The sequence below is a fragment of the Prionailurus bengalensis genome, chromosome D3, assembly GCF_016509475.1.
Source record: "Prionailurus bengalensis isolate Pbe53 chromosome D3, Fcat_Pben_1.1_paternal_pri, whole genome shotgun sequence".
Taxonomy (NCBI): domain Eukaryota; kingdom Metazoa; phylum Chordata; class Mammalia; order Carnivora; family Felidae; genus Prionailurus; species Prionailurus bengalensis.
Window position 1 is genome coordinate 2023943 of NC_057356.1, and position 16764 is coordinate 2040706.

At 61.5% G+C, this 16764-nt stretch overlaps 1 protein-coding gene across 8 annotated transcripts in view; it reads left to right on the top strand.

Annotated features, from left to right (window-relative positions):
- RIMBP2 (RIMS binding protein 2) overlaps window positions 1–16764 on the top strand; it is a 219915-nt gene that overhangs the window by 156136 nt on the left and 47015 nt on the right. For 6 of the 8 annotated variants that reach the window (XM_043557292.1, XM_043557295.1, XM_043557297.1 and 3 more), the window contains 3 exons: window positions 9911–10112; window positions 13232–13377; window positions 14010–14089. In XM_043557292.1, the coding sequence (XP_043413227.1) occupies window positions 9911–10112; window positions 13232–13377; window positions 14010–14089 (428 nt within the window). Of the gene's footprint in view, window positions 1–261; window positions 505–9910; window positions 10113–13231; window positions 13378–14009; window positions 14090–16764 lie in introns of those variants that run through there. The other 2 variants (XM_043557293.1, XM_043557296.1) reach the window with 2 other exon arrangements.

A 16764-nucleotide genomic window follows, 5' to 3' on the forward strand; every position in this document is an offset into this window, starting at 1 on the left:
GAAAGGTTGCTTCGCTACCATCACGTGTATTAGAATTGATTTTTTGAGAGCGTCCATTAGCTAACGAGTATCTGGAGGGGTGAGTGTGACGAATGGCAGTGGGAGATACACAACCTGAGAGAATGGACACAGACCCCAAGTGGCCATGCTGCTCCCTGACAGATGATCTCCGCCCCTGCCTGAACACCCCCCCCCCCCACCCCCGCTGCCATTCACATCATCTCCTGGCCGCAGGTCTGCTTCCTCTGCCATCACCCGGAGCCCGCTGATTTCATGTCTCTTGTTCTAACCCGCATTTGGAGCTGCCCGCCGAGGCCCCGCCACCCGGCGCCGGTGGCCGTGCATGCTTTGGGATGTGGTAGCATCGTAACGTGCTTTGGGTTTAACGAATGGAAAAGGCCGTGCAGATGTGCTGAGAATCCTCTGTCTTCTTTTGTTCACAACACCTTCCTGTGATTGTGTCCTGCTTTGCGCTCCGCCCAGAACGCCTTGGACAGCATGCAGGTATTTGAGGGAACCTCGTGTCCCCGTGTGTGCGTGGCGACGCCTTCCGCGTGCATGGGGCGCCCACGGGTCCCTGGGCCGGCTCAACCCAGCTCTTCCTCCGGAGCCGGCAGCTGGAGGTTCCTCCTGGTACAGTGGGGCTGGGGGCTCGGGGAGCCGCTTGCAGGGGGCTCCACGGGGGCCCCGGGGGCACGAGCTCTGGTCTCGCACGTGTTGAGCAGGCCCGGCGAACCTGGTCTCCCGTTTTCCGCGAAGGCTGTAACGGTCAGGCTGGAAGGGCATGTCGGAGCCCCGATGACCACTGGGGGTGGGGGGTGGGAATTGGTGGGGCTCGTTCTGCCCTTGGGTCGTTCACGGGACCTGGGGCCCAGAGCCCAAGATGCAGCTTCTCTGTCGGTCATCGGGGATTCGATCCTGGCCCCTGAACGCTCCGCCTTTGTGTTTGTGCTGGGGGCTTACCTTCTTCCGTGAACAAACTGCCACGCTTCTCACTGACCCCCCCCCCCGCCACCCCCTTCCCCCCCCCGGGGGGAACACGAGGAGCCGCACGTCCCTCTGATCAGGGTTTTGAGTGTTTTCCGAAACCCTGACTTGGATCACGTATTCACGGAAGGGACGCTTTTCCCATTTTGGGGGTGAGTGGTTCTCAGAGTGGGGTTCCCAGGCTGGCCGTGTCAGCATCACCTGGGGGCTTGTTAGAAATGCGGGTTGTCGGGTCCTGCCTAACCTGTGGAGTCAGACGCTCTGGAGGAGGGAGCCGGGAACCTGGGAGGGACCCAGTTCGGATGCAGCTGGCGTCGGGGAAGCATTGGTCAGTGTCTGCGAGGCTAGTCTGGAGAAGGGCAGCACATTGGACCAGCCAGCCCTCTGGGGTCTTGGCCGATCCACGGCTCAGCACGTTAGTGACCCGAACCTCCACCCCTTCTGCCCCCTCACCGTCACCAGAAGCGTCGACAAGGAACATCTGTGGCGTGCCACACGCTTGTGCTGGAACGTGTCTGTGTCCCTGGAGGGTCGCACGCTGGTCACTGCCACTGGCCAGGTGTTCTACTCAGCAGAACAGCCCAGAACAGCCCCCCAACCTCGCCCAGTGAGACAGAGAACAGGAGTAGTAAGGATCGCCTCCAGAAACACGTTAAATAAAACCCCTCAGAACACCGTCGTGCTCGGAGCCGGCTCTGTGGGTGTCCCAGGCCCCGTTTTCTGATGAGCGAATGGCTAGGATGTTTGGGGACGGCAGGAGGGGAGCTGTGTCTGTTTCCGGTCAGGACGCGTGCAGAGTCCCAGCACCCGCAGATCGTCGGGACTGGCTTCGGGGCTTAGCGAAGATGGGTGTCGGGAGTTAACACAGACCAGAGCTTTTCCAGAATCCCCACAGAGCACTCTGTATGCCCAAGAGCAGGTAGTGTCAGTTAATCCCTCCGTGAGGGAGTTCTTTCAAGACACAGAAGCAAGAAAATACTTTAAAATCGATTAACAGTAATGACAGTAATAGCAGAGACTATAGCGTTTATTGAACACTTACTCCGTGCCAAGTGCCATTCTAGGGATGCATCTAGGGACATCTAGGGCTTGGTGCACACGTTCACTTCATCTCCATGACGACCCAGGGGAAAATGAGGCACAGTCAGTTTAAGTGACTCGGCCAAGGCAAGCTAGTAGGAAGCAAAATCTGGACTCAAACCCCAGGAACTTGGTGCCGGAGCTTCAGCCGCTGCGTTGCAGCCTGGCTTCCCGGGACCTCCCTGTCCCGTCCTCCCTGGGAGCCGGGCTCAGCCCTCCTGCCAGCAACACTGCGGCGAGAGTTGAGTCGTGAATTAGTTCACACAGTGCGGGACTCAGACGCCCCACCCCTCCTGGCAGGTGCGTCACAGCAGGAGACGGTCCCCCATACCACGTGGCCACTACCCGCCGGGCACCAGACCCGGTCAGGTGGCCACCACCGGCATCCTCTTTACCGGTTGGAAATCAGGCACAGAGACTGAGCCAACTGCCCGGGGATACACAGCTCGCAAGGGCAGAGCCGGGCTGCAAGGGCAGGCGGGCCCCCTGGTGGCACCGTCTGGGGCGGCTGAGGAGAGTGTGCAGGGGCGCGGCGCCCCTCCGTGGGGTGGGAGGGGACGGGCTCTGGGGTCCGTCGCAGGGGGCGCTCCCCCCCCCCCCCCCCGCGATGAGCTTGCTCTCACCGGTGTCGGTGCCTTGTGCTTTACGTGTGCGTTTGGCTGCTTTGTGGCTTGTTCCCCCGGGGCGTCTTTCTAGCGCCTCACTGCTTTGCCCCCAGCTTGCTGGTCGTCCGCTCCGGGATGAGGCATCAGATGGCCCGCGACACCAGACACTCGTCACAGCCAGGAAGGAACCCTTGCGGGCTCCTTTCATCCCTGGGTCGCATCTGGGGAGACTTTCCGGAGCAGACCGCGCTCCCCCAACCCAGACAGGCATGGGGTCCCTCCTAGAGGTGGGACCCAGCATCCGGGCTGCGTTGTGACTTTCCTGGGCCCCGTGAAAATATCAAGTGTCACGTTTTACGTATATCTGCGTGGGTGTAAAGAGGGCTAGGGTCCAGGTTGGAGTCGTTCTTCCCGTATTCTCTTTACTCCTGGTTTTCAAGGAAACTAAAACGAAAACGTTTCCGCGGGTCCCTGAATGTGCCAGCACCGTGTCGCGGGGCCCTCAGGGAGGCGTCGTCACCCTGCTGGGCGGGTGTTAGGACACCTGGTTACTTGGTGACCCCGTGGCACTGAGTGCGCGTGTGGGTGAAGGAGCACGTGGGTTTGGTCCCGTCGGAAAGCCGGAGCTGGTTGTCAGGTGAAGCGTAAGGCCAGCCTCCCCAGCGCATCGCAGCCTCACGCTGCACACACAAAGGTCATTTCCTGTCAGTGACACCCGCCGCCCACCTGGGAAGGCCCCCGGGAGCGCCCTGCCCGGGCTCCCTGCCTCCTGTGGCTGTGTCATCCGGAGCACAGGGCTTCCTGGTGACTGCGGCAGGGATGGCTCCTACGTTCTCTTCTGTGTCCACTGTGCACCGGCCGTAGCCAGTGACACTTCACCACAGGAGAAACCGGGACAGTGTCACAGGCCCAGGAAACGAAGCCGAACGCGGTTGAGCTGTGGCATCGTCCCTGCCCCGCCTGAATTCTAGGATCCTCAGGACGTCGCGGTTGTAATGCTGAAGCGTGACAGAGGATTAGCCACGTCGAGAATCTGAAGTTCATCATTAACGTTTTCCATCCTCCGTGTCTTGAGAAGCCTCTTTGCCCCAGGAATCGTGGTCGGCTTGGGGTCTCTGCCCCCCCCGCCCCCGGAAGAAGCTTCAGCAGCCCCGTCTTCCTGAGTCTCCGCTGGAAGACGACGTGCGTGGGGACAAGGACGCCACGCTTGCTCCAACGGTGGGGAGTTCGGCTGCCCCGGGACTAACCCCCCGAGTCCAGCTCTGTGTCCCCGATGCCGCCACCTCCGCTCACTGTTGGTACCCCTGGAGGCGATTCAGGAGTTCCGAGGTCCCGCCAGCGATCGGTGCTTATCTGTCTCCGTAAAACCACGTGACAGAGGGTGTCCGTACCGAAGCAGGAAAACTCCAGTGGTCCAGACCCACCAGCTTAGGATCCAGTGCGATTTAAGTTGGACAGTTGGGGAAACGCTCACTCGTACGAACCAAAGCAAATGTTTAAGACACTGGTGTTTTAGCCGTGCTGGGTCCACACACTGTAGGATGTAAGACCTCGACTGGAGAGACGGCTTCCCTTACCGGAGTCTCCCCTTGGCTACGACGCGGTTCGTTTCAGTGTCAAGCTCGCATCATCCTGCAGAGGTTCTGGAACTCAGCCCGTCCGCGCACTTCTGTGGATTTTCCCATGGGCTCTGCTTGCAGGCAGGAGCCGACCCAGACGGGTATGAAACTGGCAGCAGAAGGCATTCCTTCATTCATGGGGTCACGGGGACGACGGCACTGAGTGTCCCCACTAATGGTGAAATCTGGGGGATTCTGATAGACTTGCATGGGCTCCAAGGTGCTGAAAAGAGACGTCCGGCCGGGGGGGTGGGTGTGTGTGAGGGGGCTCGGGTGACTGAGTTACTAGGATACCCGATCCCCCACCCCCAGCAGTGTCCGTGCTGAGGCTTTGCCCACGGAGGGTAGAAGGTTTCTAGCTTCTGCAACGGAGTCCCCACCCTGCCCCCCAGGGTCTGACTTTGCAGTTTGCCACTGGGTTCTGGAACACGTGCTTCGCCCTACGTTATAGGAGAAGGCAGCGAGGCCCACTGAGGCTGTGTGATTGACTTGCCTCCAGGTCCCCCGTGAGTGAGCGGGGCCCCCCCCCGTGAGTGAGCGGGGGTGTCCAGGATCTAGAGCCAGCTCAGAGCCTGGACTCAGAGGCCTGGCCTCGTCCGGCCACTGCCTGGTGGTGTGACCCTGGCTTTTGCGCACCTTGGCCGTACTTCCTTGCTGCGCCTTGGGCTCCTACCTCCTTAGCCCGTGGGTCCCCCTGACGGTCCGCGAGAATGCGTGAGAGCCCCCGGCAGCGCCTGGCACGCAGCAGGCGTGTGGTGCTCAGAAACGGCTCCTGAATCCTGTTTGCACGTCAGGACGCCACACACAGCCGCTGCTCCCAGGCTGCCTGGAGCGCTCCCTGGTTTCGCCTGCTGTTCTGATGATCCACGGCGGCCCTGCTCGGACGCCGGTGACCGGGCACGGCACCCCACGTGGCTCTCCACGAAGGCCGAGCGCCAGACGTGAACTTCACAGTGGCCGAGCTGGGCCCGCTAGCGATCGTGCTCATGGTGTGTTTCCGTCATCTTTATAAATACCCGCATCCAAATGTGCAAGTCGCTGCGTTTCTTCCAGGGATAGTTGACTTGCCTGATGACTGTGCCATCTGTTCCCGCTGCGGTCAGAACACAGCCGCTTCTGAGCGGCCCCCACTCCCGATGCCTGCAGGTGGCCGGCTCCCTGGGAGGCCACCCACCCAGGAGGCGACAGTGCCCTGAATCCTGAAATAAATACTTTTGTTCAAATACGCCAGCCGGGCGGATCAGCGGGGTCACTGCTGCCTTCCTGTTTGCGGGGAAGTGGTTCCTCCTGCTGGTGACTCTGGGACCCTCAGAGGCACCTCCCGGCCGCTGGCCCGCATCTGCCACCCGGGCCGCCCCCTGCCCCTGTAGCCAGGCCAGGACGCTGTGCTCCCGGAAATCCTTCCTGTCTTCCGGGAGGGGGAGAGCCCGATGGAGCTTCCAGAGGGAGTGTCTTCCTGTGCAATGCACGTTGGGTGTCACGGGTCCCCAGCTCCCATCTCCTCGCTGTCCTGAGTCTCCACCCACCCAGGCTACAGAGGACAGGCACCCGAAGCTCCTGGGTTCCGAGGGTTGATGTCCTGCTGCCCTACAGCCGTTGCCCTTGATGCCCGGAGGGGAAGCGAGGCCGGAGCGGGAGAGGCAGGCGTGGCCGGCTCGACTCCTCCGTTCTCTCTGGGAGCACCTGGAGGTGGGAGAGGCTCGGCCACCCCCCTACACCTTTACCCCGGGTTATGATGGAAGCAAGGCCCCGACCAAGTGGCCTCACGTGGACAGATGTGGATCAAGCAAACGCCCTGACAGACAGGCACGACACGGCACACCCGTGTTTGTCCTGTAGCCCAGCAACATCCTGTCTGCACCCTCAGGACCTTCTGCCATCAGCTCCCATGGAAGGTGTGCTCGAGGGAAGATGTCAGCCTGACGGAGCCCGGTCCCCGTGGCCTTGGGCAGTCAGACGTCCTCTGATCAGTATCTGGACGCAGGACCGTTTAGAGGCTTGGGGCCTGCGGTCTTATGCCCTGTTCCCTCGAGGGTGGGATGGTACCTTTAATGTCACCGGGAATTGTCTGTTTCTCCCATTCATCGTGCTTAGGGAAAAGCTGACCATTTCATCAGGGTTGTTTCGTTTTTCCTGATTTGGGCCGTACCGGTGAGCATGGCTGGCCGATAGAGGCACAGAGAGCACACGTGTTCGGGGCAGGTGGCTCCGGGCCGCAGCCGTCCTAGCGTCATGCTGCCCACCCCGGGAAGGGCTTCTCAGTGGTGCCGGCCGATTGCCCTGGAGTAGAAGTCCGTGCTGTTCATCCAGAAAGACTGTCAACTATCCATCTGACAGCCTGGAGCCCCAGACCCTGCGGGGGATCATCTTGTGGGCCACGAGGGCCACCCAGGCCAGCCTGAGCTGGTGCCGGGGACACTAGCCGGGAGTCATGGAGCCGCCGTGCCGTCTCTAGATGGGACTCGTCAGCCCGGACCGTTTGTTGGCCTCTGAGATGCTTGCCGGCATTTAAAAACTGAGATGTTTTTCATTATACTGAAGACTTTCTGCTGCTCTCGGGAGACAAAGTTTTGCCCACGGTGGGTCTGGTCGGTGCTGAGTGGATGCAGACAGGACACCCGTGCCCTGGTTCGCTGTGTCCCCCCACCCCGACATCCCGCGGTCTTGCCCCTGCTCCCTCCCCCCTGGCATTCCCCGCCAGCCTCCGTGGGCGCCCCAGGCACCCCGATGCTCTGAGGTCCGCTCCCAGCAGAGCCGGCTGCAGGGGAGGCGGCGTGTCACCGTCCCCGTCGCTGAAGGGGACCCTGGACACAGGAACACACCCCGGAAGGAGGGAGTCACTGAGGGCCATTCTCAGGGGGCTCAGGTCCTGGGCCTGCCAGCAGTGGGTGCCAAGGACGCCGTGGTCACAGCGGCACAGGAAGAGTGCTGCCGCTGGGTGCCTCCATGTGCCCCCCTGTCTCCCCGTGTGTCTGAGTCCTGAGGGGCCCGGCCAGGGGAGCTCGGTCGCCCTCCTTCACCTCTGTGCCCCGCCCTGTCCCGGAAACCCCAAGCCAGACAGCTCCGGCCGGCCCCACGTGTGTCTCAGGCGCCAGGATCCAGCGGCGACCCGTCAGGACCTTGGCCGCGCTCCGCACACAACACCGTTCACGCGCCACCGAGACGTTCCTGGCGCCTACAGGCCGCCTGCAGCATCATTTCTTACTTTCGTTGGATCTGCTCATTTTTAAAACCTTTTTATTTTGAAATAATTTGAGACGCACAAGAAGGTACATAAACTGCTACAATCCTTCCCACGTCCCCTTCGCCCGGCTCCCGGGGCCGTGACGCACTCTCAGGCCCAGAGCCCGTGTTGGCGCAAGCCGGGCCGCCAGGCTACAAGCCGTGACGTGGATTTTGCCCGTTTCTACGTTCATCCTCTTCCCCATCTCGTGTGAAGTTCCGTGGGGTCGGTTGTACGTAGAGATTCGTGTCGCCACCGTGGGAATAGGGATGCCCCATCGCCCCAAAGACACCCCCTCCTGGTACCCCTTGGGAGTCACGCCCTCCCACGGCCCCGGCCCCGACAACCGCTGATTTGTTGTCCGTCACTATGGTTTTGTCATCTCTAGAGTGTCACATAAGCGAGGAATCTGTTTGCTGTTTTTAGCAAGGTCACTTGTCACGTGCACACAGTGCTGAGGATTTGATCTGCCGGAATTTGTCGTGACGCACGTGAAAACGAACTCACGGCCATCTCAGTGGTGCTCGTGTTCTCCCACGAGCCACCTGATACCCCACACACCAGCACCGGCACCTGGGAGCCCACCTGGATAACCCAGGGGAGCTCAGGCCTTCCAGCGCCCCTCGCCCGAGGGGGGTAGCCCACCTGCCTGTCCCCCGAGGGCTCGCGGCTCTGCCCTGGGGCAGATGTTATCCCGTACTTGGGTCCCGGCAGCGGTGGCCGGGGCTGGGGGCGGGTCTGACACCGTCCCAGTGTCCCCCGCCTGCGCCTGGGAGCGCTGGCTGATGTCGCTTCTCTGCCTTCCTCGCTGGAGACAGCTGTCACAGACAAGCTCATTCAGCTTTTTAAAAGAAGCCTGCTGCTTTTTTTTTTTTTTTAATGAATTAAAGAAATTAATTATAGGCTTGGGGTTTGTTAGGTTTATTTTTAGAAACCCCTGATCTCAGACATAAATAGCACTTCATTCTATACTAAGGAGCTGGAAAGCTTAATGCCAGAGGAGGGGAAGAGGGGGAGGGGGAGGAGAAGGAGGAGAGGGAGGAAGGAGGAAGAGGGGTAGAAAAGGAGGATGAAGGGGGGAGGAGGAAGGGAAGGGGGAGGGAGAAGGGGAGGGGAAGGGGGGGAGGAAAGGGAGGAGGAGGAGGGGCGGGGGGGGAAGGAAAGGCACCTCTGTTGCTGGCTCTCCACAGTTGCGGGCCATCCCTGGCTGTCCCCACCCTCCTGCGTGCACACCTGTGTGAACCACACGCCTTCTGAAGGTGGACTCGCCACCGAGCTCTGTTCCAAGTGCTGGGGACGCCGCAGGAAAGCCAGCAGCTCCTGCCCTCGTGGGGCTGGCACGTTAGTGGGGGAACCGGGCAGTACGGCAAATCGATAACACAGTAAACGGGATTTTCCGTTTATCATGGAGTAAGGAACGGAGCGAAGGCAGGACTTCTGTGCAGACGAAGTAAGCCCCCTGCACAGCAAATCGGTTCCCCCTTTCGTGGATTCGGCAGACGTGTCGAGCACCTACTGTGGGCCTGATTCCGTGAAAAGCACTGAGGCTGTATCAGGGAGGGAACCAGAGAGGCTTGGAGCTCACGGTGAGGGAGACAGAGGAGAAATAGCCCAGGAGCTAATGCAGCAGCGTAGGGGGGCGTTACCGCAGGGAAGGGGCGGAGCTGACCCCGCTTGCCTCCCTCCCTGGCGTGCGCCCCGCCCTGCCGTGGACAATGCGGGACGCTCTGGTCCCCATGGCAAAGCCTTGTGTCTGCACCGGGATGGGAAGTGTGGTCCGTGATTGGGGAGCGGGGAGTGCGTCTCCAGCCCCCCGACCTGAGAACCGGCTGGGACAGGAGCAGGCAGTCAGCAGGGAGCTTCCCCTTCCCTGATGCGTGTCTGGGGGAGCCCCCCGCCCTCCCCGGTGCTCCCGAGACCCCTCTGGATGTCTGCAGGTGACTATGTTGCTGACCGAATGAATGCAGCAGGTAGAAGTTCCCGGTTATTGCCAAAGCACTTCTTTGGGGTTAGGTTCCTTGAACGGGTTGGCGGGTTAGTAGCCGAGCTGCCCCCGTGTCTGGGCTGTGTCACTGCCTCGCACTCCCAAGTTTCAAATGGCTCCGGTGGGGCGTGTCCACCACCAGTCCCTGGGCCGCACACACAGCCCAGAACAATCCACGGTTGGCTGGGAGCTGACCGTCCGTAGGGTTTCTCTGCACCTGTGGTCTGTCTGGTGAGGAACAAATGCCAGTCCGCTCAGGACGCTTGGTTTGATGGGACACTGTCCTCCTGTGGAGGTGGGAGGCAGCACACGTGTGCGCACACGCGTTCACACGCTTTCACACGCAGACGCACGGACACACGTATCCCCCACCGCCCGCCCCTGACCGCGTGTCCGTGCGTCTGCCGTGCAGAGCAAGGTTCGGGAGCTGGAGGAGAAATGCCGGACGCAGAGTGAGCAGTTCAGCCTGCTGTCGCAGGACCTGGAGAGGCTCCGGCAGCACGCCGGGAAGATCGACCTGCTGGGAGTCAGCCCTGGTGTCTCCGTAGACGTCCCCGCGCCCGGCAAGCCTTTCCCGCAGTTCATGAATGGACTCAGCCCCTCCATCGGCAAAGGTGAGTGCGTGGCCGAGGAGGGATGGCCGGTGACCCCGCATCTGGGCGTGCGTAGTGAGCGTCCGCCTGACCCACCGGCCTAGGCACCGGCGTCCCAGGGTTCCGGGCGACGGCGGGCCAGCCGCAGTCACTGTGCACGCACGGTGCACCAGCCCCCGTTCTGAGCACGCGATGCCATCAGCAGACACGCTCCTCGCGCAGCCGTGTGCCCTGCGGACGCTGTCCCGGTCCCACTGCGCGGAAGAGAGAGACCAGGGCGAGGCCGGGGTCCGCGAGGTGCACCGCTGGGCTGCGGCCGCCTCCCGCCTTCGTGCCCTGCCCCCTCCGTGTGGGGACCGATTTCCGTTCCTGCTCAGGCGGCGACGGTGACGTGACGGCGGTGAATTGAGCGCCCCCCTGTCACACTTGTGCTCAGGACGCAGGATGGGGATGGACCTCGCACGTCGGGGGAGGGATCTCGTCTTTGTATCCAGCACGGAGATGGCAGATGTGTGTCCTCAGGCCTCGCTGCGGCTTCCAGCCGGGGCACAGAGGCTGCCTTGATCAGTCGGGACTGTGCTCCCCGCCCAGGGGCGGCTGTCCCAGGACACAGGGGTTGCAAGAATACCCGCCTGTTTAAAAGTTACTGTTGTTTTTAATCTGGGGAGATGAGTGTCAGAGCCCCCCCCTTTTGAGTTCCGTCGGAGAGAGAACGTCCAGATTTCTCCCTGTTGGCATCAAAATACGTGATCGTTTCTTTCTGATGCTTCGTGATATTAAGACAAAGCGAGGCTGCCTTTGTCTTGATAAATGACGTGCCCCGTCCTTCCCGCTCAGTCATTAGCTATGTGCCACGTGGCTGTGAGCAGCAGGGCAGAGGGAGGAGGGTCTGCACACCCCTCCAAGGTGTTCCGAGGGCATGGTGCGCCTAGCCCGTGTGTCGGGGCTGCAGCTGTGAGGTCAGCCAGCTGGCCAGGCCCCTGTGGAAACGCCTCTCGGTGGCTGGAGACAGACAAGGGGACAGATGCGTGAGGACAGAGTGACAAGCTAGAAAGTGACCCAGGACTGCTTCAGACCAGGCGGACGAAGAAGCCTGGCTCTAGGAAAGGACGTTGGGCTGTGCCGTCTGAAGGATGAGAAGGGGTAGGACAGTTTCAGCTGTCACTAGATGAGACAAACATTCTTAGGCCGGGTGGCCGCATGAGGTTGGCCGGTGATGCTTTTCAAGATCCCGACACGGGACAGGGACACGTCAGATCCTCAGGGACAGGGACAGGGTGCCTGGAGGCCACGCAGAACGCCCGCGTGCACTGAAAAACGCAGCCTCTGAGTGCAGAGTTACGGCCCAGGGAAGCCTGTGGTTTCGTGGCACCCAGGGTTTAACAGGGGCCTGTCACGTGGAACCTCTGCCTGGCGTGCACCAGAGCCCCAGACCGCCGGGGCAGGCGGGTCCTCGCCCACGTCGGGTGTGCAGGCTGGTCACAGCAGAGCACCCGACCCACCGTCGCGTGCCCACCCCGGCCCACGTGGCCAGCCGTCCCTTCTCCCCATGGTGTCTTGGGCTGCTGTGTGCGCGCCTCCGTGAGGCATGCAGATGTGCGTCCAGTGGGAGTGGCTCGGTGTTGAAACAATCTGGAGAACAGGGTGTGACCCGCGGTGGTGGAAGGTGGGCACTCAGACCCACAGTGGTTCCGGGTCGCCACCAAGCGGATCGATGAGATCCTGGTGTGCGAATAGGTTTGTAGCAAGCCTTCCACACAGCCGCCTGGATGGACGTAGCTCGCGTAACAGTCAGTGACCTCGCCCCACGAGGGGGCGCCATTGGCAGGGCCCACGCGCCCCTGGCTTCATCCTTGCCCTCGCGGCATCGCCGACCGTGGCTCCACGTTCCTCTGAGGCTGGCGTAGGGCACTGGCCCCACTGTTCTCGCTCAGGAGCGCTGGGCTGGAGGCACAGCCTCTCTGTCTGGAATGTTCCTTCAAAGAGGAAACAGTCGACTGTGCACCTGCTCAAACAGCTTCTGTCCAAAAGCGGGACTCGTGACTTCCACTGCCAGGGGGTCGGACCGGCCGTGGGTCAGAGATTGGCCTTTCCCCCTTCTCAGCTGGTGCCCCGGGGCTCCTGGGCGCGCATTTGCACCTGGGCGTGCATCACTTTGCACCTGCTGTATGCCGAGCGCTGCCGTGAGCAGTGGGGACAGACGGCAGTGACCAGGCCACACCTCTGCTCTCTGGGATCTGACGCCCCAGCAGGGCCCTGTGTCTGTTCTGGCACTGATTCCACTTCAGGGGTGTTATCCCACAGTTCCTTTAACCGGGCCGGAGCTGCGGGGCCCCTGGCAGGTGAAAGCCTCTGTAGGGACACTTCCCACCTTACTGCGAATCATTTGGCCTTTCCCCGCGTGGACTGGGCAGGTTGAATCTTCGGTGAGATGATCCCGAGGTCTGGCCACTGCGGACAGAGGCTGGACAGAGAGGTCAGGGAGGGAATCACTGCTCCCGTGCTACTCCTCGGAATTCTAAACATTCCCAGCCTCTCGGCCGCTTTGTATGTATATTAGGACACTTTGGGTCGTAAATGACAGCGATGCTGACCTAAATGGGTGTGAGCCGCAGGGAACTTGCTTATCACCTGGAGTAGACGAGCCAGTATGTCTGGCTCCCCGCACAGCTGGATTCGGGGGCTCCAACTGCGCCCCCAGGATACGTTTCCTACCCATCTGGCAGCTCCCCTTCTAGGAGCCAGTTCCGGTGGGACAGACCTTCCGCCTCCTGGGGGCAATGTGGCTGCAGCATCACCAGGCCTCACAGCCTCTCAGTTTGCAGCCAGGGAAAAGGAGAGGCTCTTTCCCTGTGGCTTCTTTTAATTCCCCGTGGCTGGACCTTCCCACCGCATGTTTAACACTGCCATCGCCACCAGACCATCCTCACAGCCAGGAGTGGACTCTGCCGGGGGGATGGCCTGGCGGGGCATGGGGTCAGGTGGCCAGTGGGGACTGAGGGCAGGAAGCAGGCAGCTCCCAAGATGAAAACCTGAGGCTGGTGCCAGCGAGGGGGACAGGCACGCTGGAAAGTCAGAGGACCCACGCGTGTGTCACCTCACTGGCATCCTTGTTCAAATTGTCTCGATGTCGTGGCCAGGTCAGGAGAGCACCGTCGGAAGCCGCACTGTGACCGGGGACTATATCCGGCCCCTCCCGCTCCCTGGTGACAAGCCGGAGCCTCTGCCCATCAAGCCCACCTTTCTGTCGAGATCCGCTAGCCCAAGATGCAGATTTGAATCAGACGTGAGTTCTGGCCCGCCCACGCGGATCCGTCTGGTGGGAACACGATGGTCCTCTCACCTTCCTTCCTCCCCCGCTCCTCCTCCCTCTCTCTCTCCGGGCGTCTTCCCTTTCTCCCGTAAATTCCCATATCTGGTCTTCATCGGCCCTCTTGTCACCTCCTCTATGCAGTATTCCCGGTTGTCTCAGCCCCACAGCACCAGGCACCCTCTGACACGTGATCGCGGTGGACGGTGTCTGTCTCCCTCGCAGGGCCGAGCCCCTGTGAGCAGAGGCCGTGGGTCATCGTCCGTCTCTGTGTCCACAGATGCCCGGTAGGGCCTGGCAGTCTCGCACGGTCTGCCCGGCGACTCCCACACCCCGTGTTGGGGGGCCCCACCTCCGGTCCACTCTTGGCTCGGGAAGATGCGTTCTTTATAAACGTCCTTCCGTGTGACCAGGGGGCCCACACTGAGGGAGCCGCTTCATCTCCGGACCGGTGCCCAAGACACAGAAGTTGGTCTAGTCAGGGCTCGTGGGAGCTCCGCGGTCTGGGGCGAGAAGGCTCAGCGAGACTGAAGGGTTTCCTGTGTGCTTCCCGCAAAAACGTGACCCCCGCCGCCGCATAACCCGAACGTGGTTTGTGTCTTTACCAGATGGATAATGAACACAGTTCCAGTACCTCCAAGCAGCAGAGGCACTCGGGGAAAGTCCACCTGTGTGTCGCCCGCTACAGGTAAGCACGAAGCTCCTCTCTGCATCTCCGAGCATCCGTGGACGTGCGGGGGTGCCTTGGGGCTGACGGGGCCGCGGGTCTGGGCGTGCTCCCCTCCCCACCCTCCCTGGGTCCTCGGCCGAAGGCAGGCCGTTCGGCCAGACTCGGGAGACGGGGAAGGTTTGTTGTCGGTTCTGACGGAAAGCGTGTAGATGGTGGATTTGTTTCTCAGGACGGCCGTTAACGACTTACGCAAAGTGGGAGACTTAAACCAGCAGAAGCACGTTCTCTGGCGGCTCTGGAGGCGGCAAGTGCGGGATCGGGTCAGCAAGGCTGTGCTCACTGGGGGCTCTTGTAGCTTCTGGTGCTCCAGGCGTCCCCGGGTTATGGGTGCATCCCTGTGGTCTCTGCCCGGCCTCACGTGGCCACATCCCTGTGCATCTGCTCGTTCTCTCTCTCTCTGTCAGTAAGGACACCAGTCGCTGGATGGGGGGGGGCCCACCGACTCCAGCACGACCCCATCCTGATCGCATCTGCAAAGACCATATTTCCAAATAAGGTCATGTTCCCCACACTGGGGGGCTAGGACCTGAACCAACATTCAGGGGGACGGTTTAGCCCTCGGCAGGTGGCAAGCTGAAACTCACAGGGGCACATTCTTGTCCAGAGCCCCCGTTTACTGCCTTTCTGGGGTCCTCACACTTGCGAGGCGCCCCTCGCTAATTTCTCGCTGGGGTCCTGTGGTGTCCACGCTCAGTGGGAACTAAGGAGCCATCTGGTCTGAACGACCCTCAGAGTCTTTGTGGGGAACGACCCCCCCAGTTCTGAGACGGGTGTGGGGTAACTGCCTCCCCACAACTCCGCTACCTGGGGACAGTGCCGGCAAGCCCGAGACCACATTCGGCCACGGGAAGGAGTTAGCCATAAACCACATAGTTCACGTCTCCCGTTCCTCACGCTCGATGAGGACCCAGCCTCTTGTCCTTGGTTTCTGCCGGTCGGGATACCTGGCACGCGTTCCGTTTTCTCCAGCGGGAGCCCTTCGTAAGGCTCTCGCGCTGAACTGGGCTCTCGGGACTGGCTCACTTCCCAGCTGGCCTGCGCCCTGGCGAGCCACACTCCCCAGCCTCCCCAGCCGCCCCAGCCTCCCCAGCCGCCCCAGCCTCCCCAGCCTCCCCAGCCTCCCCGCGTGCCGTGTGCCCTGGGCTCGCATTCCCTCCTCTTCCAGGAGAGGCGAGGTCTCATTCCGGGAACAGGGGCCCAACAGCCGGCGCGCCCCGTGGACGCATTCTGTAGCCAGCGTGAAGTCGGGCACGGAAGAAGACGGGCTGACCAACCAGCTTCCGTCTGCCGTTGCCGTCACCAGGCACGGCCCAAGTGCACGACGTCCCCTCGTTCGTTCTCTTCTTTGTTGGTGCCCTCGATGTGGCGCTGGTGCTGGCTTTGTGACTCTTTCAGCCAGCCTGCCAAAGAAGCCCGAACCACGTGAGACCGAATAGCGCAGAGAGGACTTTGCACGTCTGAGTTCTCTTCGTACCTTACCACCCCCGCTGGGGTGGTTCTGAAGGTAAAGGCAGGAGTTTGGGGGGATCCCCTGGGACCAAACACGGACATCATTCAGTAAGCCTGCGGAGGTGTCCCCAAACCCGAAACGAGACAATACCTGCCTGAGGCCGCCCCCCCTCAGTGGCTGGCGCAGTCACCTCCTGGGATGGTCGCCTGCGGTCCGTCTGCCTCTGCCCCCACCTCTCCTGCCCGCCCGAAACCACCATCGCTCTGTGCAAACGGCTTTGCAGACACAGAACTCTGAGCTCGCGCGTTCGGTGCATCACGCGAGACACCCCGAACTGACCCTCGCCCCGCTTTCTCGGTGCAGCCGCGCCTGACCGTGGACCCGGCTCAGTACGTGTGACTCCGTCTGCCCACCCTGACTCAGCTTTCAGCCTCCCCCCGCCAAAGCCCGTTTCCATCACCTCTTGAGCCACTCCTGATCCAGTGTCCTCGCCCCACCTGCCACCTGCCGGCTCCCCATCCATGGGGCGCCCGAGTGTCTCTACCGAATGCAGGTGTGGTCACATCACTCCCTGGCTTAAATCCCGATACCTCCCAGCACCGAAGATCAAATCCACACCCACGGGGACCCTGCCAGTCCCTATCCCTCGACGCTCCTGCGGCCAGCACCCTCCTCCAGCCAAGCTGACTCTCGGCGCCCCAGAGGGACCCTGCTCCTGCCTCTGGGCCTTTGCACGCGCCATTCCCTCTGCCGGGAGCTGCTTACTCTCCTCATCCGCCCGCTGGGCTATCACATCAAACATCCATCTGTGTCTCTTCCTTACGCAGATGGCCCCTGGCAGTTACTGACTCAGTAAAACCATCAGACTGTTGCAAAACTTCCCTAGACCCTGGACTCGGACAGTGAGGGGCACGGTGACTTGGGCCGTTAAACCTGCAGAGGACGGGGGTCAGGAGACCTTGATGTTGGTCCCCAGCATCCCCACCCCAGGCCTCTTTGTGAGCTTGTGACTTTGGGCGGGTGCCCCTGACCTCACTCTGTGATTCAAATTGGGAGAAATAGTATCTTCTCTGCTCGCCTCGCCGAGATGGAACGCTGATCTCGTAAAACGTACACGGAAGTGCTGGTGAGCTTTCTGGTACTGTTGGTGTGCGAGTCGCTATCGCCTCGTTATTATATTTCT